This window comes from Hippichthys cyanospilos, chromosome 2, assembly GCF_059441005.1.
Source record: "Hippichthys cyanospilos isolate Australia breed blue-spotted pipefish chromosome 2, RoL_Hcya_1.0, whole genome shotgun sequence".
NCBI lineage: Eukaryota > Metazoa > Chordata > Actinopteri > Syngnathiformes > Syngnathidae > Hippichthys > Hippichthys cyanospilos.
The window spans coordinates 7,347,688-7,372,694 of NC_142370.1; the positions used below are offsets into that span (position 1 = coordinate 7,347,688).

At 40.6% G+C, this 25,007-nt stretch overlaps 3 protein-coding genes and 1 long non-coding RNA gene across 5 annotated transcripts; 2 read left to right on the top strand and 2 right to left on the bottom strand.

Moving 5' to 3' along the window:
• Nucleotides 1–548: 548 nt before the first annotated feature.
• On the bottom strand, nt 549–6,557 carry nemp1 (nuclear envelope integral membrane protein 1). Of its 2 annotated transcripts, XM_088407808.1 has the most exons (9): nt 6,425–6,557; nt 5,410–5,531; nt 4,320–4,536; nt 4,181–4,253; nt 4,026–4,119; nt 3,827–3,941; nt 2,461–2,686; nt 1,365–1,541; nt 549–1,276 (listed from the first exon to the last, which is right to left on the bottom strand). In XM_088407808.1, exons 1-9 carry the CDS (start codon nt 6,531–6,533, stop codon nt 1,072–1,074), a joined length of 1,338 nt encoding a protein of 445 aa, XP_088263934.1. In that variant the 5' UTR covers nt 6,534–6,557; the 3' UTR covers nt 549–1,071. The 2 variants fall into 2 exon arrangements, with proteins under 2 accessions (XP_088263934.1, XP_088263933.1); XM_088407807.1 differs by having other exon boundaries at nt 3,827–4,119.
• A 1,632-nt stretch (nt 6,558–8,189) lies between these two features.
• Nucleotides 8,190–17,759, top strand: cd63 (CD63 molecule). Its single transcript, XM_088408103.1, has 8 exons — nt 8,190–8,355; nt 8,982–9,067; nt 14,662–14,850; nt 14,951–15,025; nt 15,164–15,262; nt 15,355–15,498; nt 15,965–16,048; nt 17,410–17,759. Exons 2-8 carry the CDS (start codon nt 9,002–9,004, stop codon nt 17,473–17,475), a joined length of 723 nt encoding a protein of 240 aa, XP_088264229.1. The 5' UTR covers nt 8,190–8,355; nt 8,982–9,001; the 3' UTR covers nt 17,476–17,759.
• Nucleotides 17,760–22,071, bottom strand: letmd1 (LETM1 domain containing 1). Its single transcript, XM_088408104.1, has 9 exons — nt 21,755–22,071; nt 21,415–21,554; nt 20,830–20,945; nt 20,613–20,695; nt 20,354–20,540; nt 19,490–19,591; nt 19,017–19,169; nt 18,841–18,937; nt 17,760–18,575 (listed from the first exon to the last, which is right to left on the bottom strand). The coding sequence occupies exons 1-9, from the start codon at nt 21,868–21,870 to the stop codon at nt 18,499–18,501; spliced, it is 1,071 nt and encodes a 356-aa protein (XP_088264230.1). The 5' UTR covers nt 21,871–22,071; the 3' UTR covers nt 17,760–18,498.
• Nucleotides 21,912–24,636, top strand: LOC148427076 (uncharacterized). Its single transcript, XR_015864816.1, has 2 exons — nt 21,912–22,552; nt 23,310–24,636. It is a non-coding gene; the product is annotated as an uncharacterized LOC148427076 (long non-coding RNA).
• Nucleotides 24,637–25,007: the final 371 nt, after the last annotated feature.

A 25,007-nucleotide genomic window follows, 5' to 3' on the forward strand; every position in this document is an offset into this window, starting at 1 on the left:
AAATCTTGCTTTTGCTCAAGGTCAACTGAAAAAAAGCAAAAAAAAAAAAAAAAAAGCATTCATTTATATTCATTCTATAGCCACCTCCCAAGGGTCACAGGCTTGCTGGTGCCTTTCCCAGTTGACTTTGGGCAGTAGGCTGCCCTGAACCCTGAACTGGTTGCCAGCCAATTGCAGGGCACACAGAGACAAACTCCCATATATGCTCCTAATTACATTTAAGGACATGTGTCCAAAGTGTCCAATACATACATACATGCATGTTTTTGGAATGTGGGAGAAAGCCGAGTGCCTGGAGAGAACCCATGTGGGCTTGGGGAGAACATGCGAAATCCACACAGGAAGACTGGAGCGAGATGGATTTGAACTCGGGTCCCTGAACTCTGAGCTAACCACTGCTTCACCGAACCGCCACGTTCAGAGGAGTGGTTCTCAAAATGGGGTACGTTTAGCGTGTATTTTGACACTTTTGCCAAAAACTGACCAGTGACCTTTTTTGTTATTGAAGACCGCAGGCAGATGTATGTTGAAACAGAATCACACTTCGAAAACCTTGACCTCGATTTTTATTTCACAACAGGCAGACATTCCAGAGACTCAACTATTTTTTTGTACAAACATTAAAAAAAAGTTTATTTTACATACAGTACATTGCAAATGTCTTGGGCTTTGTTTTTATTAGCCTTTTTTCACAGCAGTCAATATGACTTGTAAAAGATGATCTTGTAAAACTCGGCAGGATTACACAAAATGAAACTCCAAACTATGGATAAGGCTGTATTTGTTTTCATATGCTGGCATTGTAAGTGTCCAACTCTCAGACTATTATTCGCAACATTCTCCACAAAAAAGGATGTAACCCGCACGCTAACAGCCCAAATGCAAATTCACATTTTCTTTCTCCCCATTTATTAAGTGTTTATCCGAGGTGGAGATATGCTCCTTACGTATTCACATCTCAAGAAAAACGAATGTGGCCTGAGACTTTTGCACAGTACTGTATTGACTGGAGGGGAAAAAAAGTGTCCGGGGTATTGGCGTACTTATTGCCTCATATTCGTCGTCGTCGCGTTAGTCTTGGGTATCCAGAGACTCATCGTCCTCATCGTCGCCGTTTTCCAAAGGCGGCTGCACCGGCGCGCTCTGGTCGTGGCACAATTCCGACGTATCGTCCTCCTCGTCCGTATCAAAAAAGTCCTTCCAGCCGTATTCCTGCGCGTGCACCGACACCTCGTTAGCCATCAGGTGGGAGGAGCCCTCAATGAAATCGGCAAACCTGGACACGGGACACGTCGCGCCCGCTTGTCATTGGCGCAACTTTTCTGTATGAGCGCAACCGAAACCAAGAGAACATAAGCGGGCACCTCTTGGGGGACTGCAGGCGGCTGACGGCTTTCCACGGGCTGCAGTCCCTGCTGTTGCAGAACCTGCGCAGCTCGTCCAGCGCGCGCAGCGTCTCCTCCTCGCCTTGCTTGCGATACTCTTCCTCTGTCAACAGGCGGCGCTGCTCTGGCTTCCAGTGAGCATAGCGGCGGATTTTCCTGGACAAGGACTACAAACTCAGCTGCTTCGAACCTGACTGATGCCATGGTGACTGCTTTGCTGCAATGTGCGCGTGAACAAAAGATGGCAAGCAGAGAATTCCGAGGGTTCCACTCTCGGGATTGCTTTTACTCTACAGCTACATCCTGCCGCTAGCTCAGATTAGGGATGTCCCGGTCATGTCATTTCCATCTGATATGAATTGTGGGAAAAAGACTGCACTTTTTTTTTTTTTTTAACTCATTCACTCTTAAAGACATGTTGTTACCTTTTTAAAAGTCCAGCCATTCCATCTTAAGGTACCTATTGGTTTAGCTACTGTCTGAAAATGTCTGTTACTATTAAAGTAATGAAGAAATTAAACCAACTAAGGTAATCTATTACTTTATGATGAATCAACAAATTACTTTAATGTCTCAATAACTGAATACTTTAGTACTTAAAGTAATTGATTTCGTGAGTACATTAGTGCCTAGAGTAATTCATTACATTAGTACTTCAGTATCTAAAGTAATCCGAGTTACTTTAGATTAGCAAAGGAATCAATTACATTAGTACTTTTCGTACCTATGTACTAAGGCAATTGATTACTCTAGTACTCATAAAAATACACAGAAATCTGCCTTTGGAATAAGTTAAACAGTTTTAAGAGCTACGAAGAAACAAAATAGAGGTACAAATACAATGTGTTTTCAGAAAAGCAGGCTTATGACGATGTACACTTTTGAAAGATGAATGTGCCAAAATTTTAAAGGTGTTTTTCTGAAAACGAGGTATTTCAATTTGGCCACATTTAAATTGCTGGAATTTCAAATTTTGACCTACAGGTATAATGAATGATTTTTAAAAGAAACTAAATGTAGTATTACAATAAGATTCTATAAGCTAGATAAAAGCAAGCAGCGCTCACTCGCTCACCTGACGGCATAGAGGGCCATCATGATGGGGTACTCCAGATTCTTGGCCACCAAGGCCGCCACGATGAGGGCGAAGGACACTTGCTCGATTTGAATGCTCAGGTAAACCAGGATGAGGCCCAGCAAATGCAGCACCCACGACAGGATGTTGATGCTCTTGACGTCCGACAGAGGGCCGTAGCGGTAGCACACGGCAAAGCTCACAAAGCCAACCACACAGATGTAGCCTGTGGAAGGGGGCGGGAAAAAAGATTTCTAAGTAAGGAATAAATTCTGGATGGATTTCAAGGTTGCTTCTTAAGTGTTTGGCGTTTCTGTTTTTTTTTAAACATCTGTGGCCATCCTCGATGGCAAATGAGTTATTAAGGAATTGGGACATGAATAGCACTGGTTCTCCACCTTTTTCTTTAATAACTGTACCCCTTGTGAAATGCTGTCAACTGCTAGTCAGCAAAGAGCATTTTTGGACGAAAACCAAAGACAGATTTAAATTAGAGTGCTGTCTGATTCAATAAAGTTTGGTACTACATTTGTAGCACAAGCTCTAGATATATTTAGGAACTCCAGAAAATTTGTTTTGCAACTAGCAGCATCTTATTTTTTGCTCATTCATCCCCAAAAATTATGTCAATAATAACAACGTACATATGTGTAAAATTTTAACAAAATCAAGGTCCTCAACATTTTGCTTGTGCCTTGACGATTATTACATGTGCAACTGATATACACTATTTTATTGTCACATACTTTTTCTACTTGAACTTTTGTAGGAGAGGTACGGCCAGCGGCGAGTCTGTTTTCAAACCGAGACCTCTTCTGAGCCTTTTTCATTTGTCACATGCTCCTTTCTACGCTTTCCTTTGCTGCATTCCAGATAAGCTGGAAATTGCACTTTTCCGAACCCCGACCAGGAAAAGTGCACTCGTAGGCCCCTTGAAACACAAGGTCCAAGTTGCAAAGTCGTAAAAAAAAAAGATTTCCGACTTCACAAAATGGACCACTTTCAGCCATCTTTGACGTTTACGTTGGCCTTGACCACTTTGACTTGGTCAATGCGACTTCCCACCTTCCTCAAATGCAGCATCTGTGACCCGAATTGGGACTATACCAGCTGTCTAAATAGGCTACATGCGGTTGTTGCTTTATGTCAGGAATCTTTTTATACATCAATATATATATATATATATATATATATATATATATCACGTCATTGCTTGAACACTTATGGGCTGGAAAATACGTTTTAATATTTGAAATTCCCTTAGCTCCTTGAAATCCACATGGAAATATATCGGAAATTTACCACTACTTTGCCAGCCTAAGCCTAATTTGAAACTTTTTGGGGGGATTTGCGCACACGTCCGTACCTAAGGCCAAGTGCCAATATTCTCGAATGATGACGTTGAGGTTCCTGCAGACAAGCTGGATGGCGTACACGTAGACAGACCAGCCGCCGACAATCAGAATATAAAAGGGGCTTTTCTGCGGGATGATAAAAGGCATACGTGTTTTTAGAGCAGTGTGCAGACTTACGGCTCTTTCTGGTGGTAGAATGCACAACGCTACCTTGGGCAAAAGACGAGCCAGGATGAAAAATAGAACGATGAGCGAGGCGATTATTCCTGTGCCCACACCAGCTGAATAGAAAAAAAACTCACTCCTGTTGGCAAAACAAACATGTTAGGACCCCCTGGGAACCTTGGCGAAGGTCACGGGATTACCTGCTGAGGGAGCTGGCAAATACAAAGAGCGCTACTCCCAGCAGGAAAAGCAAAAACAGGTTGATGTCAAATCCTGAAAGAGAAGCAAATGAATATGTGGGCCCGACACTCGGACATGAATGCTGCTGTGGGCACGTACTGCAAATTGACTTGACGGTGTACTTTGTGTTGTCGGTGGGCTGGACCTTGAAGCAGGTCTTGTTGCTGTACAGGTGGATGTTGATGGTGGTTTCATTGCGCCCTTCTCGCAACAAACTCTGCAGCCAGCTCCACATGCTGAAGCGCTCCGACTGCTGCATCTCCTTCTCGCCTTGAACCATCTCCGTCTTGAACACCCTCGAGCTCCAAATTCGCACCTGCACCAGGCCCAGTCACTTGCATCAAAACCATCAACGGCATTTATTTGCCTTGCTCAAATACACTAGAGTCATTAAGAGCATTACTTCCTTTTTTTTTTTTTTTCAATGATGTGCCCACGTGTGAATTTTTTGGGGGCCAAGTACTCCACTAAAAAGTGCAAAGAATTTTTCATTTTCCTGTTAATTTGTCCATAATTTGAAAAGACAATTGTTCAGTTCCTGTCACCACATCAAAAAGCCTTACATTTTCTGACCACAGGAGAAACCATGTTAGCATCTCTAATTACTTGAAGTGTCGTTGTGTACCCCCATTTGAGAACCATTGGATTAAGAGAACACATTAGTGCAGGGGTGGGCAATTACAGTCATCGGCAGCTAGCGCCCTGCACATTTTCCAGTTTTCTCTTCCCAGCACACCTGATTCAAATGATTAGCTCAACAGCAACCTCTGCAGGAGCTTGAAAATGACCCTAATCAAGCCGCTTATGGCCATTGATCGATCAGATCTACAAATCAGACTTTTTTTTTTTTGGGCAGTTTTAAGGGAACTGATTAGAATAGGATATATGGGCCTACCTTTAAAATGATTCGTCATTGCTTTGGGAGGGAATTTTATGTATCAAAAGTACTGGTGGCGTTGGTATCAGTGACTACTCAAGAATCGAGTCTGAAAAATGTGGTAAACATCCCTCAAACGAATTATTTACAACTCACTAATTTTTCTTCATAAGAATGTGAATAAAGACTGCAGTGGCAGAACTTTCTGGGGACTTACAGAGTCTTTTTCTTTGTGGTCAGTCTCCAAAAAAATCCCTGATATTAAAAAGATGATGATTTCTTACTCAATTTAGAATTGAGAATCCAACCAACCTGAATTCTGGTCCAGGTGTGCCTCCAGTTTGCCGCGACAGAGTTGATGTAGCAGAACAGATTGGAGCCCGAGAGTTCATATTGTTCTCCACCCTTGAGCTCGATTATTGAAGGTTTACTCTCTAAAAGAAAACAACACGAACATTTTCAACACAGCTGCCCATTTCCTTCTTGAAATGTTCATATCAATCAGTACAATCTTTGGTCTATAAACTCAAAATAAGAGGTTGACAAAATGCTATTAAAAAAAAAAACATTGGCGGAGCAACATAGCGAACAGAGACAGACACACCTTGTCAGTTTTGGGCCACTCCCACACTCACGACAATATTTTGACGTCTGTGATTTTTCTGTCATTTTTACATTCATGTATTCAAAGACACTTGATACGTTGCCACAAATCATGAATATTCGCCTAAACTTGATTTCTACACTAAAATACATGCATTATCTATTTTCAGAAACTCTTAACTGTACATGGCCCAGTTAAGAATAATTCGCATGTACACGGAATCAGTCACCCTTGGCCACCTTTCAGAAAAATAAATGGCATCATTCTAAGTCCTGTTGACTTGTTTTATAGACTGATGATGACACTCATCACAGGATAATGTAGGATCATGTCACTTGCATCGTCTTTAAAAATTCCGTCTTGTGTGAATGTATGCTAATTCACACACATACTTATTGTGAGGTGGAAACAGATCTGTAGGCTTGATTAGAAAGATTCTTTCATTAAACCGTAGAACCAATGTTATAAACGAGCGAACTGCTCCTGTGCTTAGATAATGTATGTATTTATCCATCATATTAAAATATGAGGCTTAGTTTTGATGTGCGTAGTTTGCATAAAGCAGTTTATCTTAAATTGTACATGCGCAGTTTGTGTTGTTCGGAATCAAGCTAACTTGCGCCGAAGCTAAACAACGACAATTGCCTCTTGTCGCCTAACTTCCTCCATGTGTAGCCCGTATGCGTGTGTCTAAATACTGTCCATCTTTATATGAATTTTTACCTGTGTTTTGCGACGAGGCTAGAACTAAACACAGCAGCAGCACCGTTAAAACGACCAAATGAGCTCCTGTGGCGTTTTTCTCTTTTCGTTCTTTCATGCATCCCGCCATGATGAAGGCACCCGTTTACCGTCTTAAGACCCGCCTCTTCCGATGTGTTTTGGGTTGTCTGAAGAAAAATAACCAATCAGAAAATCGGATAAGGGGATTTTTTTCCCTTTGTTTTTGTAAAACTTTATTGACCATGTTAACGCTTGCGAGGGCGTAGATTTGTTTTGCTTTTGAACAAATTGTTATTTATTACAATAATGATGATCATTATTTATTATATACATAAAAACGAATATTTTATATATACGTGCGTGTGTGTGATTCCATATCGAGTAACAGTCTGGTTGAAAATTGTAAATCACAGACCACACGAGCAATGCCTGTTAATGTCTGGTGATGAGCCAACGGGATTTTTTTTTTTTCTGTTATGCTGTAGCATACCACACAATGATTTTTAAAACCCCTCTCTTCACTACATTTTCCCATTATTTAAAAATATCTTTGAATATTCAATTAATACTGACGTCATCATGATTTTTTTTAGTAAACATGGCAATCAAAATAAATACATTTTTCATAGTTCAGAGACTTCAGACTCTTCAAATATGGCATTTTATTTATTTATTTAGCAAAGGTTACTGCTTTGCCCATCTTGGTAGTTTGTCATTCATCTTTATTATGTGGATTATAATGTATTGCCTGAAATGACTGTCATTTCACAACTGCACGTTTTCAGAGGTTAATAGCTTGCTTCTTTGACTTGTTAAAGGGACAATGTGCAAGATTTGACAGGTTTTCATTACAGACAGCAGGGGGTGCTGCATTTACCATTGTCCGTAGCTATAACAGACATGGCAGCCTCCGGAGACCAACGATTATATTTTAAACATACTGTTGGTCGTTAAGAACACGTTTATTTGCAAGTTTTTAAAATATATAATCATTGAATATATTCCCTTTTAATGAAAAACGGTCTAAATCTTACACAGTGTCTGTCCCTTTAATGTGTTTGAGGTTATTGTTCTGTACATACATACCAAAAATAAATTTAACCCTGAAATTCCACCCAAATGGTGAACAAGAAAAGTGAATAGAATAAGAATTTCATTATGTACTATTATAATACTATACATATGACAATAAAACTCTTGAATCTTGAACAAGTTACTCGTCACTCTACCAGGAGTGTGCCATATTTTCTGACTAAAATATAATGAGAATGATGTTGAAGAAAATTAGAAAAATTGGTCAAAATACTATACGAGGGTTTTTGTATGCAGCCCGGGGGCTGCGTACAAAAAATTGATTTTATAATATTAGTTTGTTCTCATATATGCAGTGTCCGTCCACTAGTGGAGGACAGAGCGATCCCGATATCAATGGTATCAATATCAATTCTGTATCAATGTCGGAACAATACAAGTATAGATTTCGATCCGATGTTAACTTCAATGCCATCGCCACAAATATCTATCAGCAGATGAAAAACTGCGAAAAAGAATACGCCGAGCTACAAAGGAGACAGATTCACACAGTCCCTTTTGATGAAGTAGAAAAAAGAAAAGGGCCAACATAGATTATACATTCAAAAGTTTACGATTGATTCAGGTGATTTATTATAACTGCGAAAAGATGAAACGACAATATATGCCTTGAACGTTAAATCAGGCGAGAATTGATTTTACGAGGAGTCTATAAAGGTGTCACGTGAGTTTGAGGTTGTAGGAGGGTAACCGCCATCATCATCATTTTCACCACCATCCTCTTCGTCAGTTGGGGCGGGACTTGCAAACAGTAAGGAGCGACGCAACTTCTCCATAACTTTAACGCGTCGCTTTTCACTATTTGCCCTCCGTCCACGGATTTTATACACCTCTTAAAGGTAGGTCATAAAAATACACTTTCAAGGTGACGCTGTAGCTGGCGCTGGCGTTGTTATGCAGAGGTTTCCTATTTTATGTGTTTTCTCCTCCATCTTCTTTTTGGTATAGTGCGACGCGTTAGTCCACCCTATTTGTTAAAAAAAAAGCTTCCAAGTTGTTGCTAATCATGAATGACTCGTTCCGTTCACAGGTCTTGGACTTTTAATTGACAGGGAAAACTCCAGACGAAATTCAATAAGGCTCCTAACAAGCTTTATTCGATGTGGTTTAGCCGCTGGACAAAGCTGGCTTTGTCGTCGTCTCCGGCGGTTCTAGTTGAGTTAACGGTCCGAGGCAGGCGAGGTTCTGCCCGGCCCACTTTGTTTGGATACTTACGAAATGCAAGGTTGGGCTATTTTTAGTCACTTTAGAACACTTGTTCAAGGGAGTCCTCTTAGAAATGGATGCCTCAACTTTTCCAAACTCAAATGTTCTTTTTGCGCGTTCGGGGAAATGACTCAGATGTTCTTCTTCTTTGGGAAGCAGCTGCTTCACAATTGCGTCACTTGCACACACCTTTACCATCTAAGGAAGAAGGTTGAAAAAATATATTATTTTTTTTCCGCCCTTATGTTTGTTGATCCAGGAAGCTGATCCTCTTCAACCATGACACTCGAGGGGGGAATGAAATGCGTCAAATACATGCTCTTCTTCTTCAACTTCATATTTTGGGTGAGTCACGTCTTTTCAAGTAACTACAGCTCGGGAAAGAAATAAAATGTCCAATCACGTGATCAGAATTCATGTGATTTACATCTGATCATAACGGGTTAAAAGCTTTGGGTTGAAAAAAATGTTGCAGTGACTAAACCCACGTGCAAGATAACCCATGATGTGACTAAGCGTTCAGAACCGTTTGAAAAGTGGAATATGAGCAATATTCTGGTTGGGCCAGGACATGTAAACATGTGAAAACCCAAATGTGCTCAGATTCCGGTTTTTAAAAACAAGAATAAGACCCCCCTGGGTTACTCCTTTTCTAACCCAAATATTTGGTTATCGAAATGCACCGTCCAATATCCCAAGTAAAATCACCTCCAACATTTGCTCCATCAAATGTGTCATTTCCTCTACGTCACTTCGGATATGTCATTTTCTGTGCCAGTTCCGTATTGTCGCAGTTTGACACAAAACAAAAAAGGAAAACTGTCAAAATATGAGAGATTAAAGAGTGGAAATTGACACAATATGGAAGATCAGAGAGAAAATTGACGCAATATATAAAAGATCAAAGATTGAAAAGAGAGCAAGACATGAGAGGAGCTGGTAGTTTATCAGGGTGTATTTGCTCAAGACTTTTTTTTTTTAACCAAATACATAAAAACAAGGCAAGATCGACAATTTGAATTAGGGATTTGTTCCCCCTAATGCATTTAGATACTTGGCAGATATTTCAAATCCTGTGTTTCAAACTAGGATCTGGCTTCAAAACCTCCCAAAGGAAAACACTCAAAAATGTATGGCTTTCTCAAAGCTTTGATATCAGTAGTGATATGTTTTAGTCAAAAGAACATGCTAGCTCATTTTTATACGCTAAAATTCCAAATAATCAAAGTGAAAATTGAACACATTTAAATACTGACAGACACCCCCCCCCCCCCCCCCCCCCCCACCTTTGTAGAATGTGCGTATCAAAAGGAAACAGGAGGCTACATGTGAATAGCACTTGATCATTATGGCAACTGCAAGAGAGCAGGAAGTGCCAAAATTTCTACAATACAATCCATCCATCCATTTCCTATAGTACATAAATAAGAATATTTCTTTCTACACCTCTTAAAAAATGAAAACCCTTACATAGAACAAACAGATCAATGCACATTTGCTCACGAATATGCATGAGGTCCAAACTTTCGGACAAACGATAGAAGGCGACTCACAAGAATCACAATTCACACCGGCCACAATTTTCAATGTTTTCCTTCAACCAACACAACTGATTCAAATGATTAGCTCACCAGCATGCTTAGCGAATTATATCTTGATCATTTTTACAAAACGCAGTCACAGTTTTCATTTGAAGACTGAAAGCCTATTTTGGGGCTGTTTATGTCCAAAATGTATTTTCCTTTAACTGGGACTTTGTCTTGTTATCGCTGAGGCATTTACCTTGACCCTGTATTTTTGTCTACTTTCCTTTGTTCCATTATCTCACTACCTCCTGCACTTTCTAAAAATGTCTTCAAAAACTACCTCTCTATTTCGAAATATTGCTCTGTATTACTTTTTACATCGGATTGTAACTAATTTGCTGCCATTGACAAGTATTCTCGTCAGTTACATTTTTTTTCAGTGGAGATGGGTGGGAAAGTATCTGATTGTGCTCCATTGCAAATGTCTAACTTGGAAGCCGCTTTACTGATGCACAGCCACCAGTAGATAACATCGATGCCAATTTTACACATCAAATCAACACAATTTAAGAATTTTGTAAACTGACCTTTTTTTTCTCCTGCTTATTATAAAATAAGAGGAAAAGGCAGAAAGAATAGAGTTTATTCTTTAATTTGGTAGATTTGATGCATCATAATCATTTAACACAGTACTCTGTAGGTATTGAAACTGTCAAAATTGTCTGTAATGGCTGGCAGTGAATGAGTTAAGCTGTTGGTCCTTTTTAAATTAAAAAAAAAACTGTCAACAGCACATGTCTTTAGGGACGTTTTCATGATAAAATCGCTGCTGCTTACATACTTGAGTACAGAGTAGACAATTCTCAGGATTTCTCCTGGGTTTTGGGAAATTCGTGAGAACAAACTCCCTTCGTATGAGTTAAAATAAAACTAAGTATATCTGTGATGAAATAGCCAGTCGCTGAACATCTTTTGGATTGTTTGTCATTACTGCTGGAGATTTTGTCCAAAAGCATTATGACGGCTGGGCAGTGCGCTAACATACAAATATAGCTCTTTTGCACATTTGAGATCAGCCCTAGTGTTGTCAAAATGAATCGGCCCCCTTCGCCCCACTTGTGATTCAGAAGAACCTCTGTGACTTTGCGTAGGAAATGAAATCACCATGAAACGTACACCACTACATGACTGACCAGCTGTCCTCAAAAAAGTGTGACGAGTTAGAAAAAAAAATTAGGCATACATGGCAAGTTCATCTGAAAAATGTGTGTGTGTGTGTGTGTGTGTGTGTGTGTGTGCGCGCGTGCGCGTGTGAGCTAAGCACTTTACAGCAAGTGCTTTTGATGGAATGTGAATCCTATGACCAGACTGTAAAGTGTGCAACGCCGTCATGTGACTTTTTTTTTTTTTTTACCCCCTCTTCCTCCCCCCAGCAACACAGAACTGCTTCAAGTTTTGTAGTTTAACATGAAAGAGGAAGATGTTAATGACAAAGCGCATTTGATTCTCTATACACAGTCATTTGAATAATATAGGAGTGAAGTGGTCATATCTGACATCACGCGTTATTTCCGTTTGTCTAAAGCAGGGGTTGGCAACCTGCGGCTCCGGAGCCACATCTGGCTCTTTCATCCTTAGGTTGCGGCTCTCCGTGATTTGTGAAAATAAATGATGCTTGGTTCAGATCAACTAGGTGGCCAGACATTTGAATTGCAGTCAATGCTGTTTGCCTGATTGGGTGACTTTTATTGGATGTGTTTGGCGCGACGGGGCAAGAATATTGAAAAGCACTTTTAACTACTTTGTGTGACAACCGTACGCAATGGTACAAGCTGATTTGTGACTTGCCTAAACGGAGTCATTACTTGGTTGCTATTTTGTGGGCACTAATCCCGACTGACTTGATTTGAACCGCAATAATTTGGGACTTGCTTGGAGCTTTACAATTTGCTTGAGATTTAATTTCGCAGAGCAAATTGATGAAGCGGACTTTTTTTTTGCAATCATCTGACACTTAATATATGATGCATCAGTGACAGAAATGACTGACGCACATAATGTCTGACGTACATAATGCCTCATCCTTATTTTAAGTGGTTGATGTCCTGTTTGCCACGTTTTCCTAGTCCGTTGGCTCTTTTGTTGTCCTTCGGCAGCCATGAGCTGCCTACTCCACTCGATCAAATATTTACATTGCTAGCGAGCTATTCAACAAAAGGAACAAAACACAAGGCCTCTGAAATATGTCTGGCAACATGACGTGCAGTGTCATTTGTTGCCTTACAGCCAACAACTCCCATCTGTGTTTGCCCGCATGCTGTGAATGGCTAAAAGCCGACATTTACGCCAATCAGATCAGCTTGACTGGATGATATTTGCCATTGCGTTTGTCTAAATTTGCCACACAATCTGATGCCATTGATGGGTTCCACAAATTATATGTCGTACCAATATTTTGCAACATTATGCTTTAAATTTGCACTAGTGTGCCTGTTCATTTTATTGAGCTCTAGGAATGTTTGTTGTAGTATCATTCGTAATTGCAGTATTAGTACTGTGAAGTAATTACAAATATAGTTATTTAAATCCAGTAAGCTGTTGCATCCATTATTTATATATATATATATATATATATATATATATATATATATATATATATATATATATATGTATATGTAGTGTTCTGAATTTTATTTTTTCAATTATTCTCTCACTAATATTGTTCCCTTGTCTTGCCTTTTTTATGCCTTTGTGTAACTACAAAATAATTAGTCAGATTGTGTTTGATGGTATAATAAAAGACAAAAAAAAAAGATTTTGCAGGGCTTCTGCCTCACAAGGACTGACTGAACGGACCGGTAGAACAGACATGAATATTGTAAATATTGTGTGACGTTAATTTTTCCTGAGGCTGAACACATTTTGGTGAGATGGGGGGAGACCACCAGTGAGTTTAAAACTACAGCGAATGCCTATTTGACCTCAAGAGTATTAAATTTATTGCTTGCGATGACGCAAAAAGACTTTGACCACCACAAAGTCACCGGGAAAAAAGTACTACCAGACTGAGTAGTTTGCCAAGACACGAGCCATAATCCAGACATTTTTGGGGGGGGGGGGGGGGGAGGGCTTGCGAGGGCTAAAACTAACTCGCTTGACAATAAGCCACACTTTGGAAAATATTCAGATCTCCAAAATACATAACCGCAAGCAGTTTTTGGCCCCTCCTAGTTCATGCTTATTATAAAACTAAACCGAAAACATTCTAGAAAAGCTGACATATATCAGCAATAATGGTAGTTGAATTCATTTGATATTTAATTTATTAGAATAAATGGTTCCTCTTGCCACTTATGTTTACAATATGTCATGAAATAATTAAACTTATTTTCTATTTCTTCTATTCTTGTCTGCTGCTTTGTCAATTAATAAAAAAGAATGAACCTGCCTGTTAAATAAGATTTACAAAAAGAAGTCATTTGGCTGTTAGCAGCCAGAGCCTGTTGCAGCTAACCGCAGCTCGTGTTAGCTGACGTTGTTACGACATTATTTTCAATAGAAGAAGCCGTCTTATGTTTTGCTTGATGTGAAAGCAAACGGCGTCAACTGCCCTGCTCACAGTGCGTTGTACAGATTGACTTTCCAGCATGGAGTGAGGTGACCTCACTTGATCCAGCGATTTCCCATCACGTTTGCGAAAGATCTTATGAGTCGCGCACTGACGCAGGAACGCTCTGAGAAATGGTTACCACAGAATCTTGCAACTTCCTTCCATCTGTTTGCTGTCCTTTTGCTGACACATCACACCCGACTTGTGTGTGATAAGCAAAACTGTCAGAATGACTAAATGAGGCTAACAGGCTAAGTATATACCTTATGTCATCTAGTAGAATAGCTGTCATTTTAATACAAATGTACCAAAGAAAAATTTGTCATGAAGGAGAAAAAATTTGCACCTGAGGACAAGTCACAGGTTCAGCCAAGCTTATAGTCCGAAAAATATGGCCCTTATCTATTTATTTGGGAAGCGAGAAGCATTAGCTACTAATGAAAAGGAATCTGTGCACACAATCAACCTCCTTTGTGTGTGTATTCCTTGTGCGTGTTGTATTGTTTTTTTGTGGCAAATTCAAGTGTGTTTGCATTAAGTTTACAGCTAATTGTGGCCACATTTAAACAATCATGTCATGCCAAAGGTTCAATACGTGTGTGTGTGTGTGTGTACTGGATAACATGGTTTTTAATTTATAGAAAACAAGGTGGTAGGTCTAGATTGAGGTTTTGTACTTCTTCCTACTCCTCTTAAACGTAATTTTACTAAATTATTTTGTATTTGTTTCTGACTGTGTTTATCTTGTTGGATTTTGTGTTTATGTTCAGTAAATCACTCGGTCAATGTTTTGCCCTTTGCAGTTATGCGGCCTGGCGCTGATCGTGGTGGGCATCCTGGTTCAGGTGTCCTTGCATCAAACGGTCATGATCAGTGACGCATCAGCCTCAGGCGCGCCCATCGTCATTATCGCCGTGGGCGTGGTCATTTTCTTCATTTCCTTCTTTGGCTGCTGCGGTGCTTGGAAGGAGAACTACTGCATGGTCACCATGGTAACTGCTTGTCCGCATCGCCAAACTGCACCGAAATAAAAAACAAAAAACCCTCTCCGGTAGTGTTTCACCAGAATTTTAATGTCCCCCCCCCCCACAGTTTTCCATCCTTCTTTCATTGGTCATCCTTGCTCAGATTGCGGCGGCCATCGCCGGGTACATCTTCAGACAGAAGGTGAGACATCGACCATATCTTGGAGGCTGAGCGTTTCCGATGCACCCCTGTCCAAATCCACTTTTCCCATAAGTCCCATAAAAAAAGTCTAATAAAAAAAACGCACAACTCAAATTGTCCTTTTTGTCTCCCGTCAAGGTGTCGGACGTGGTCCAGGACAGCCTGGCGGACATGATCACTCACTATAGCAACAGCTCGGCTGAATTCAAAGACAGCGTGGACACGCTTCAGAAAGACGTGAGCGGCGGCGGCGGCGGCGTTTGCCTTGACGTGGCGCGTCATGACAAGCAGACGCGCCTTGCTCACCACGGCCTCCTTTGCGCTTGCAGTTGAAATGCTGCGGCATGAACGGCTCCTCGGACTGGCGGAACTTCCAGCCCGACGGGAACTCCGTGCCCGACTCGTGCTGCTTGAACGTGTCGGCCAATTGCGGCATCGGCGCCATGACCGACGCTGCTAAAGTCTACCAGGAGGTAAAAGTCAAAAGGGGGCAGTCAAGTCAAGTGGATGAGAGTGCTTTTTGCCCCCGTGTGGAATCTGCTTCTTGGGCAACTAAATGTCAGGAAGTAGATAAGTAGATGAGTCGAGTGGGTTTTTTTGTTGTTTTTTTTTTGGAGAGGGGGGCAACACATCACCTTTTTGCGTGTGTCCCTTTCTTCTCATCGTAGACATTTTACATTTGACTGCAGGCTACAGCACCATGTTGCTCAGCAACTACTACACATTGGTTTTACTTGGGATTGGGCGGGGTCCAAACCACTAGATCTATTTACTCTGTTGTGTGAATGGCAACAGGCTTATTGCCATCTTGTATCGCTCTCTATACGTCATTAGCTTTGACGTTTTGATGTGACACAAACAGTATTAGTAGTTCCTGTATTTTCAGACCGTCCAGCCAAGTAGAGCGGTGCCTAACTTTGCCCTCTTGTTTCCTTCTAGGGTTGTCGCAATGTACTTGAGGAGTTGCTGAAGAAAAATATCCTGTGGGTGATCATCGCCGCTCTTGTTCTGGCTTTTATCGAGGTACGGCTCACCTTTTCAAAGCAGGGCAAGCACAAGCAGCAGCACATACAATTAAAATTAAACTGTTTGCAGTACAATGCTGAGTCAAAATAAGCAGTAAATAAAGTGAATGGTGTGTGTTTGCGCCACTTAACGGTATAAACCTAAGGTAATGAGATTTTGAATTGCGCGCGCTAAAGAGTGTCAGAGAGGCCATACTTTGGAAGCGTACACCAAGCGAGTGTGAGAGCGAGCCAGAGAGGGAGAGAAGGAAAGAGAGAATACAAATACAATTCGCCATTTGTTTCGGTGCACAATAGTGCGAAATCTACAAAACCTGGGCAAACACATGTCAACGCTGATTAGTCACACTTGGGCTTCCGCAGACACAAACAAGGAAGCCACAGCCAATTAGCGATTACTAGACCTATGATTATATAATTTTTTTTTAAAATGTTGTGATAAAAACACATTTATATGCATATTACTGGAATTTATAGTGTTTTTAATGGATAACACTAAATTATATGTACTGTATCTTTAAGATCAGATAAGAACAAATTGCTTTTGTTTTTAGTTCGGAATATGAAGATCATTTCATGGATGCCGGCCACCCCAAAATCTCAATTTTTTTACTTTGATGTAGCGCTCAGTTCCAAAAAAAATGTCATCATTAAAATACAGCATTGGAGACTGCTGCAAAATGATATTTGAGTCAAATATATGAATCTATAAATAACTCCCAAATGCCAAACACAAATTATGTCATTGAAGCAATTCCAAAATTTGCAGAAAATGGGAAATGGTCTCATCTTTTTTTTTTTTTTTTAATCACTAGAGCAATTTAACAACGGCAGCTGCAACCACATTAAATGAAATAACAAACGGTTCTTTGGGATTGAACTCTTATCTAAGAATGGATTTATATTTGAATTCACCTCAAATGTTTTGGCGTGAACTTCCTAAAAAAATATCTTGAGATAATAGGACCAACAGGTTTAATAAATAAAATAGTTGATTGGCCGTTACAGATTCCAAAAAGGGATCCCATTGATTCGCAGCACGTCTTTAAATTTTACAGCTGCTCACTGACAATTGTTATAAAATTGGAGTCTACTACGTTAGGTAGGTAATAATAGCCACTGTAATTGCTCGACGTATCTTCACTGATGGATTATATTGAGCGTTACCATAATTCAAAGTGAAGGTGAGTCCAGCAAGCCTTCCATTTTTTCTGGATGTGGAAAAAGTGAATGTTTTGTGGCGTGGCGACATGACATCCAAGTGTAAATATTAACTGGTGACACGACGCGCATCCTGTTGCCAGCCGGGTGTTGATACATTCAATTGGTTTTGTGTGGTGTGGGCGTTCCCCCTTTCAGGTGATGGGCGTGGTGTTTGCCTGCGTCTTGATGCGAGGCATTCGCAGCGGCTACGAAGTCATGTGAGGTGTTCAAGGGCAGAGTTCCCGCGCTGGGCCGCTCACTTGGTGCGTGGAAGCTTCACCTGCTTCTGGGAGCGCCCGGAACAATCTCGTAACTCTTTTTGCGGTCGCCAGTGTTTGTGGTTGGGTACACTCGGCGCCGTGCGACTTGCATTTCAACACTGTCCACTTTTTCTTGATGGTTGAGGATCTTGAATATCTTTGCTGTTGCATTAGGATTTGTCAAGTTTTGTTTTTAAAGCTTGTTGGTTACCAGTTTGTTTTTATTAAAGAACCTTTCCATCCAAATTGGTTTGGAGTATTTTTATTTATTTTTGGGGACACGTTCATCTCAACATGGCACAGCAATAAATCACCCAACATGAGCGAATGATACAAAAAAAAAAAACGCCTACAATCCAATTTCAAATGTGATCAGTCAATGACAAAAGGCACCAAAAAAAAACAAAAGAAAATCATTTCAACATAAAGTAAACATTCCTGTAAAGTGCCAATACTAATTAGTTGGCGTCACTCCAGGCCAAACAGCAGTTAAATTATTTCCATAACCATGCAAGTAATCACTTTTTTCAGTCTGCTTTGGATTCTACTGCAGTGTTGTTACAACTTTTTGCTATCGTTTCCTCAAATGAAGTACATATCATAGAAAATAGGGGTGCACACTGAGGTAAAATACAGGAAAGAATGCAACTGTATTTGCATATGCTAACAAACGGAATGTGTCTGAACAATCACATCCAAATTGACCCAATGACATTTCACCTTAATTTCAAGAAGCCGAGACTTTCACATAAGGAAAGCAGTGATGCAACCCCAGCGTCCCGCTGACGTTCAGTCTGTGAAATGAGTAAACTGCACCCAACATAGTTGGAGTAAACACTGACGGAGGCTGCATACTTGGAAGCTTTGGGGTCAGCTTATTTTTTTAAGCTTCAATTCTGAAAAGCTCATTTCAAAATGGCCTTTCCTATTATAAAAATAACATATGCTGTCAGCTGCAGAGAATTGGTGGGTGCCGGGGTTCCCGTTAGAAGCGGCTGATGCTGTTGGGGTAGTTGGCGGAGAGGAACACCAGGCAGTGCAAAAGGAGAGACACGTCCGAGTCTGACGGGAGAAAACATTTTTTTCTTAAAAGGCTTACAAATGTTGGGAGCCACTTTTAAAATGCCAAGTAACCTTTTTTACTTTTAGTTCAGCCTGGGTTGTGATGGAAAATATGCCCTTTTTTTTTCATTTCTGTAGCCCATTTATTTTGAAAGGTAAAGCTAGAAAGGATGAATGCAGTCGTTGGATACCACAAGATGGCGCCAAAGCTATATTTCATTCACACGGCGGGGTGATCTAATATGCAGGCGTAACTTGTGATCACCTTTGAGTGAGGACGAGATCTGAAGCCACCTGTTCAACCACTCCCGGCACTGGTTGACTGCCAGACAATCCGAGTTGAGTCCCCTCATGTAGCAGGCCTAAAAGCGAAGCCAAAAAAATGTCCACTGCGGCGTCGCACCAGCTTGGGGGGGGGGGGGGGGGTCGCAAGGGTCGCACCTGCCTGATTTCGGAGTCGCTAAGCTGCCGCGGGCCCAGTTTGCCGAGGGCCCGATCCAGCTGGAGCAGCTCCAAGGCGTGACTGCTCAGCCGCCGGCCGATCAAGAAGCCGGGGAGGCGGGGCGTCAGGAAGAGCAGGGGGCTGATGTTTCTCTAAAAAAAGTTTTGAAAAAAAATGAGCAAAAACATGTGTTGTGATTACTCCCTTCATTTCAAGGGCTGCCAAAAAAAGAATTAAGGTAAGTACAATTTTTATCTTATTTCTTTATCTAAGTGGAAATCAACTACCAAAATTTTATTTTACAATAATATGTTCTATGCAGCCCCATGAGTGTAAACCCAGTCTTATGAGTAAGTCTTATGCAGTATTTTGACATTTTCTTCCTCTTCATTTTTGCACTACTTTGTATATACAGTCATGTGATATTTTTGTTCACGGAATTTTCTTCTCTAGTGAGACAACTTTTACTGACCATTTGCTCCACACTTAGCTTGCTGATGCCCAGCGGAGTCCCCGAAAACAGGCTTCGCACTGCAAGAATTTCTGACACTGTGGGGTTTGTTCCATTTAGCACCTGAAGGTGAAGAAGAAACACAACATTTCTTTGTTTTGCTTGTTTTTTGACAAACATGTCTGCATCAGAAGTTTGTTTTTTTGTTTGTTTTTTAGCCGTTGGCAGTAAAGTAACAGCGACTGATATTTTTGGATTGTTGACCAGGGCAAGATTTGTGTGTGTGTGTGTTTTGGTGTGTCTTCGGTGCCTTTCTGCAGGTGACCGGACAACTGTCTTCCTTTGCTACAAGCCAGGATAACGCTGCCACTTTTTCTTTTTGTAATTTGAGAAAAAAAAAAGAAACATTGAAAGGAATTTCTGGATTCTGCAAAAAATTACAGAGCAATTATGAGCCAATAGGTAGTGACCACCATGTGAAAATGCAAATTTTACAAAAATATCACAGCCACTATAAGCAAAATCGAAGACAGGGAAGCAGTGTCGGTTCATTTTGAAAAACAAAATAAAACTGAACACTCCGCTGCAAAAGTTTGTTGTGCGTTTCTCAAAATAGAGGTTCCCTGTGCTATAGCGTCCAAAAATTCGTAGGAAAAAAAAAAAAAAGAAACTAAACAAGATTTCAACCTCTGGTTTTCTGCGCCATGTTTCACCAATTTAACCTTGTTCCGATTTGATTGGTCTGTACCTCAAAGATTTCTTTGGAATTGAATGACTTTGAAAATGAATATCAACTAAATATCAGTTGTCAGCCTCCTTGACCACTAATGGACATGGAAAAAAAAATGGAAGAATGTTGCTGAAAATGTGGACCATGGGACATACCTGAGAGCACAAGCTGTGGAGGCGACTCCGCAGATGGGAATCTTTGACCTGGCCACCGGCATGCTGGAGGCCCTGCAGGACGGGCCTGTGCTGGCGCGCCCTGAGCGAATGGTACAGCTGGCGGAACTCCACCTGCTGCCTCGGAGTCCAGAAATGCGGGATCAACACCTGGCGGGGGAAAAAGTACCTGGGGATGGGGACAATAATTCAGTCAGGCAAATGTTTGAAGGACCTTGTGCCACTTGGAAGGCGGACTCACATCAAGAGGAAAACCAGGTAGTTGGCAAAGGGGGGAATAGAAATCAACAGCAGTGGGACGCCTTTGAGCATGTTGCGGCGAAACTGACAAAGACAAATGACAGCGCACATGTCACAGAGCTGATACTTGAATTTGAATGTTGCCACTGACAGAGCAGGCATTTCTTTTGTTTACGTTGAGAAAAAGTGAGAGCAAGCAGCCATTTTCATTGACTCACCTGTCGGATTTTCTCCATTTCCCTGTAGGACAAATCTTGGAACTTGATTCCCTCTCTTGACATCTTTGTTTTGATCTTACCGACATCTTGGACGTCTCTGAAAAGAAGCTTGAAGCCTCATTTGTTTGAGGCAAAAAAAAATATCGAATGAGGGTAAAATCAGCAAATTCTCATGCTCTGCAGCCATTTTTGAGAGCCGCAGGTAAGCTGTGGTCTATTTCGGCGGACTCGTGGGCCGTTCACGGAACTACACTCTGAACGGGTCGCCAGCCATGCATAGGACAAAATAAGCCAAACAACCTACCACATTCACACCTACAGACAAAATGAGCTTTTCCAAAGAATATTTGGGGAAATGCTGGTGCACTCCAGCAAAGGCGCAAACATGGATGGGCGCAATTATCACATCTTCAATAACTATCATTGAATAATATACAGTACAGGTAATGATTGCAAGGTGGCTAATGTATCACATAACATCTGTTTTGCGACAGCAAAATTGAAGATGACTTGATTGGTTGATTATTGTCAGTTGAAGTCCTGCAGATATGTGACTTGCTGCCACCTTCAGCCTTTTGACCTCACCTTCCACAAAAGTATGGTAGAGCAGAAAAAAGCGTGGAAATCTTCTTTTAAGGAAGGCTTCATATTTGCTGTTGGCCCACTGCAGCCTGGACGTCACATAGCGACCAATCCCTCGTCGCACATCGGACGATGAGTAAAGTCTACAAGTTAGAATCAGTCATCAAAAACGCAACAGTATTCAAGAATAAGCCAGTACAGTAATTCAAACGATCAAATATGAACTGATGAACAGTTGCAAGCTGTCAAACTCTGCAGGGTCGAAGTGTCAACAAACCGGTGGAAACAAAAAGCTACGTTAAGCAAGGAGAACATTTAAAACGTTGGTCATTTTCAAACACACCTGGACTGGTGACATACGCATGGGCTGTAAAGTCCATTGGCAATTTGGCATGTTCTGACACTCCACAGTCGAACCAAAGACAAATTGGTGGTGCGCTTCAAGCAGGACAGCGCCATGTCTGAGCAAGACTACTTCCGTGTCGTTACCGTAATGACTGAACAGCAAGGCGTGCGCGTTTACCGTAAACACTTAACCCTGTATTGCGCATTCAAAATTATGATTTCATTATAATTTGTCAGCCAATTGTTCTCTTGTACGAAGTATTTCGCATGAGATGAGTACGCATATATTTTTACCTGTCGTAAAAATTCAAATATTTAGATAGTGACGGCAAATTTTGATTGAATAGACCTGCCGTAAACTTCTTAGAGCCATAATGCGCATGCGTCTTTTTCCGCTATCTAGGCGTTTCTCACTTCTCAACCAGACAAAAGTAGTCAAGACTGACATAGCAGACTCGGTCGTTAGATCAGTGGCTGAATACACGACAGTTTAGCTTTTAGGAATACAGCGACCCTCAATTATTAATTCTTTTTTCTCAACTGTTCTCGTAGTTTGCTCACGTAGTTTGTCCAAGCGGAATTGCCGTACATCTTCCGCTGTTGCTATGTTTACTGTAGTTAAAGTATCTTAAAACGCAACTACAATCAGCTTTCGCATGGAGTCCGTTTTCTTGAGGTTCGACACTTATAACTTCGAAGCGGATCGAAGGTTCCAGCAGGGTCTTCTGACATTACAAACCGGTGTCTCAGGGGAAGAAGTGAACATACTTGACGCAAAACTCTTCTTTTATAACAGGTAGGAAGCTCCACGTGTTTATTTGACAAGACCGTTCGAACGTCAACACAACTACCATGTGCATGCTAAATACTATAGCAAGGAATTTTTTTTTTAAAAAAACGTGTCTACATGCAATTAAATTAAATGTTCTAAATTCAATGTTTGGCCATCAGCGTTGTAGCTAGCATGCACTGCTGAGCAGAGGTGGGCATTTTATGTAGTTTTTTTTTTTTCAATCCTGGTCCGTCATTTACACATAATACGTGAACCACTCCTGTTGTCAATGGGACGTCGTTTTTGGAAATTTACCCCAACTATTATAGTTGGTCAATTATCCTTCAGTTTACGTTACGTCCGTCCTCCAAAATCTATTACTATTTAATTCCAAACATTGCAACTTGCTTTGAGCCTGTACAATGAATGTGTTGAGCAGTGTTTGCAAGTATGCCTTTTAGTTTGTGAAATCATCCATTTAGCTAATTGTTTTTGGGTGCATGTATGCATGCTTCCTGCCTAGTAAACAATTCTCAGAAGCTTGCAAGATTTATCTTTGTGAGGTTGCAAGGTGTTACCCATGAGGGTACAATTATAATGACAAATTAGTATTTTGTTCCCTCAGCTTAGTCAATCATTTTAAATGCTTTCATTGTTGGGCGCTCCATCGGCTAAATGCCGGTCCGTCACATCAGTACCCACAGACTGCTCTAATTAAACACTCCAATTAAGCTTTGACTTTCTTGACTTTTTTATGACATTTTTGTCTTTATTGTCCTAGGTTTGTGGAGCCCTTGGACTCCACTGGCTATAAAGTGTGGTCCAAATCTGTTTCCAGCGTGGCAGCTTCATCCTGCGGCCACGGCCGAGAACAAGCAACAGAAAAGTCTGAAGAGTCACAGGAAAAGTCCCTTTCGTTTTCCGAGGTGATGCGACTGGTCCAAGAGGGCAAGGAGGTGCCTGGTGTGACGAAAGTGGACATACAGGCAAGCAACCTAAGTGCCACTCCCTCACAAATGGAAAGAATACGCAAACCCTGGGAGGTGTCACCATCGCCCAAGTTGCCTTTTTGATTTTTTTCAGCCCCTTGCTCATCTGTGTTTTTGTTTTTTTTAATCCGTGAGCATACAACCAATGCCCCTGGATTTGAATGGGTTCAAGTCAGATGTTGCAGAAAATGAACAGAATTGACATCATTGCCTTGGACTTTTTTGTTTTGTTTGTTTTTGCCATAAATTTGGTGTGTCAGGACAAATTCTACATGAGAACTATCTAATGACACACACCAACAAACTAAAATGGCACATAAACGATCACTGGGGATCTGGACATGATTGTACCCCCTCCATCTACTCAAGAATTGATTAAGTTTGAAATGTGTTTGAATAACTTTATTTCTCCGAATGGCACAAGGTACTGTAGCTTGCACTGGTTCGTCATGTTACTTCTACAAATGTTCTGCTTGTTGTAATGATCTGTGTTGCTTATCATAGGTAGACTTTTTTTTTTTTTTAAACCAACTAAGTGAATTAGGATCTTATCTTTGGGTGTTGTGTTATAATGTAATCATTGTGGGCAAAATATCTAATGGAGGAAAACAATCATTTGCACTCACTGACCAACAGCATTGAAATCATGTAGATTTTTAAATCTATTTAGATAAACTGCTAACATGTCATTCAGTAAATTCAGCCATTGAAGTCAATTGAGGCGATTTGCTATTTTTTTCTATAATATGACAACTTTCTAACAAATTTTTCGTCAATGAGTTCATTCTAAAACTAATAGATACAGACTTGATTCATGCAGGGTCAAGCACGGTTTGTGTCATCTTCATTTTCAAGCTCTTACGCAAAGCTATACAGGTGTACAAAGTTATGTCCTGTGTTGCTCAGAAATTCTGTTCACGTTTCATCTCAGGAGGTTTTTGCTATTTAAAATTTGGTGTGAACAAAGATGTAGGTCCGTCCATATATGCACTTAGGGTGGAGCAACCACAAATGCCTTCATGCATGTTAGGTAAAGGACAGTTATTTTTTTAACACTTTAATACATTGCACAAAATAATACGACTAACATTACTACAATAAATTGCACATAATTCACTCTGCGTGTGTGGGTGTCAGTTACTTGAAGATAAAAGCATTTAACTGTTATTTTAAAATAAAGATTGAGAATTTAGACAGATGTACGATTTTTTAAATGTATTTTTTTAAATCAAAAACACAACAGTGAGCTCGGTTGACTGCGAGTCAAGAGGGATGGTAATAAAAAATGGCTCAGGATTTGGATGGAATGGGATTTTTTTGGAGAAAGAAACAAAATCTACTCCCGTGACCTGTCACATCAACAACTCCTATTTAATTAAAATATAATTGAATTTTCGCAATAATAGTAATCAATAAATATGTTAAAGATCAAGCAATCTAATGGTCATTGTAAACTGCTGGGATTTTTTGTCATTCGTGGCATGTCACCA

Excerpts from the sequence above, each read along its gene's own strand:
- cd63 (XM_088408103.1), top strand. The coding sequence starts at position 9,002 with ATGACACTCGAGGGGGGAATGAAATGCGTCAAATACATGCTCTTCTTC. Across the intron at positions 14,851-14,950 it reads ACTACTGCATGGTCACCATG|TTTTCCATCCTTCTTTCATT; the intron begins GTAACTGCTTGT and ends CCCCCCCCACAG. Across the intron at positions 15,026-15,163 it reads GGTACATCTTCAGACAGAAG|GTGTCGGACGTGGTCCAGGA; the intron begins GTGAGACATCGA and ends TCTCCCGTCAAG.
- nemp1 (XM_088407807.1), bottom strand. The coding sequence starts at position 6,533 with ATGGCGGGATGCATGAAAGAACGAAAAGAGAAAAACGCCACAGGAGCT. Across the intron at positions 4,120-4,180 it reads TTTGCCAGCTCCCTCAGCAG|GAGTGAGTTTTTTTTCTATT; the intron begins GTAATCCCGTGA and ends TTTTGCCAACAG. Across the intron at positions 1,542-2,460 it reads ATGGCCCTCTATGCCGTCAG|GAAAATCCGCCGCTATGCTC; the intron begins GTGAGCGAGTGA and ends GTCCTTGTCCAG.
- letmd1 (XM_088408104.1), bottom strand. The coding sequence starts at position 21,870 with ATGGCGCTGTCCTGCTTGAAGCGCACCACCAATTTGTCTTTGGTTCGA. Across the intron at positions 20,696-20,829 it reads AAATGGAGAAAATCCGACAG|TTTCGCCGCAACATGCTCAA; the intron begins GTGAGTCAATGA and ends TGTCTTTGTCAG. Across the intron at positions 18,938-19,016 it reads GCGACTCCGAAATCAGGCAG|GCCTGCTACATGAGGGGACT; the intron begins GTGCGACCCTTG and ends CTTCGCTTTTAG.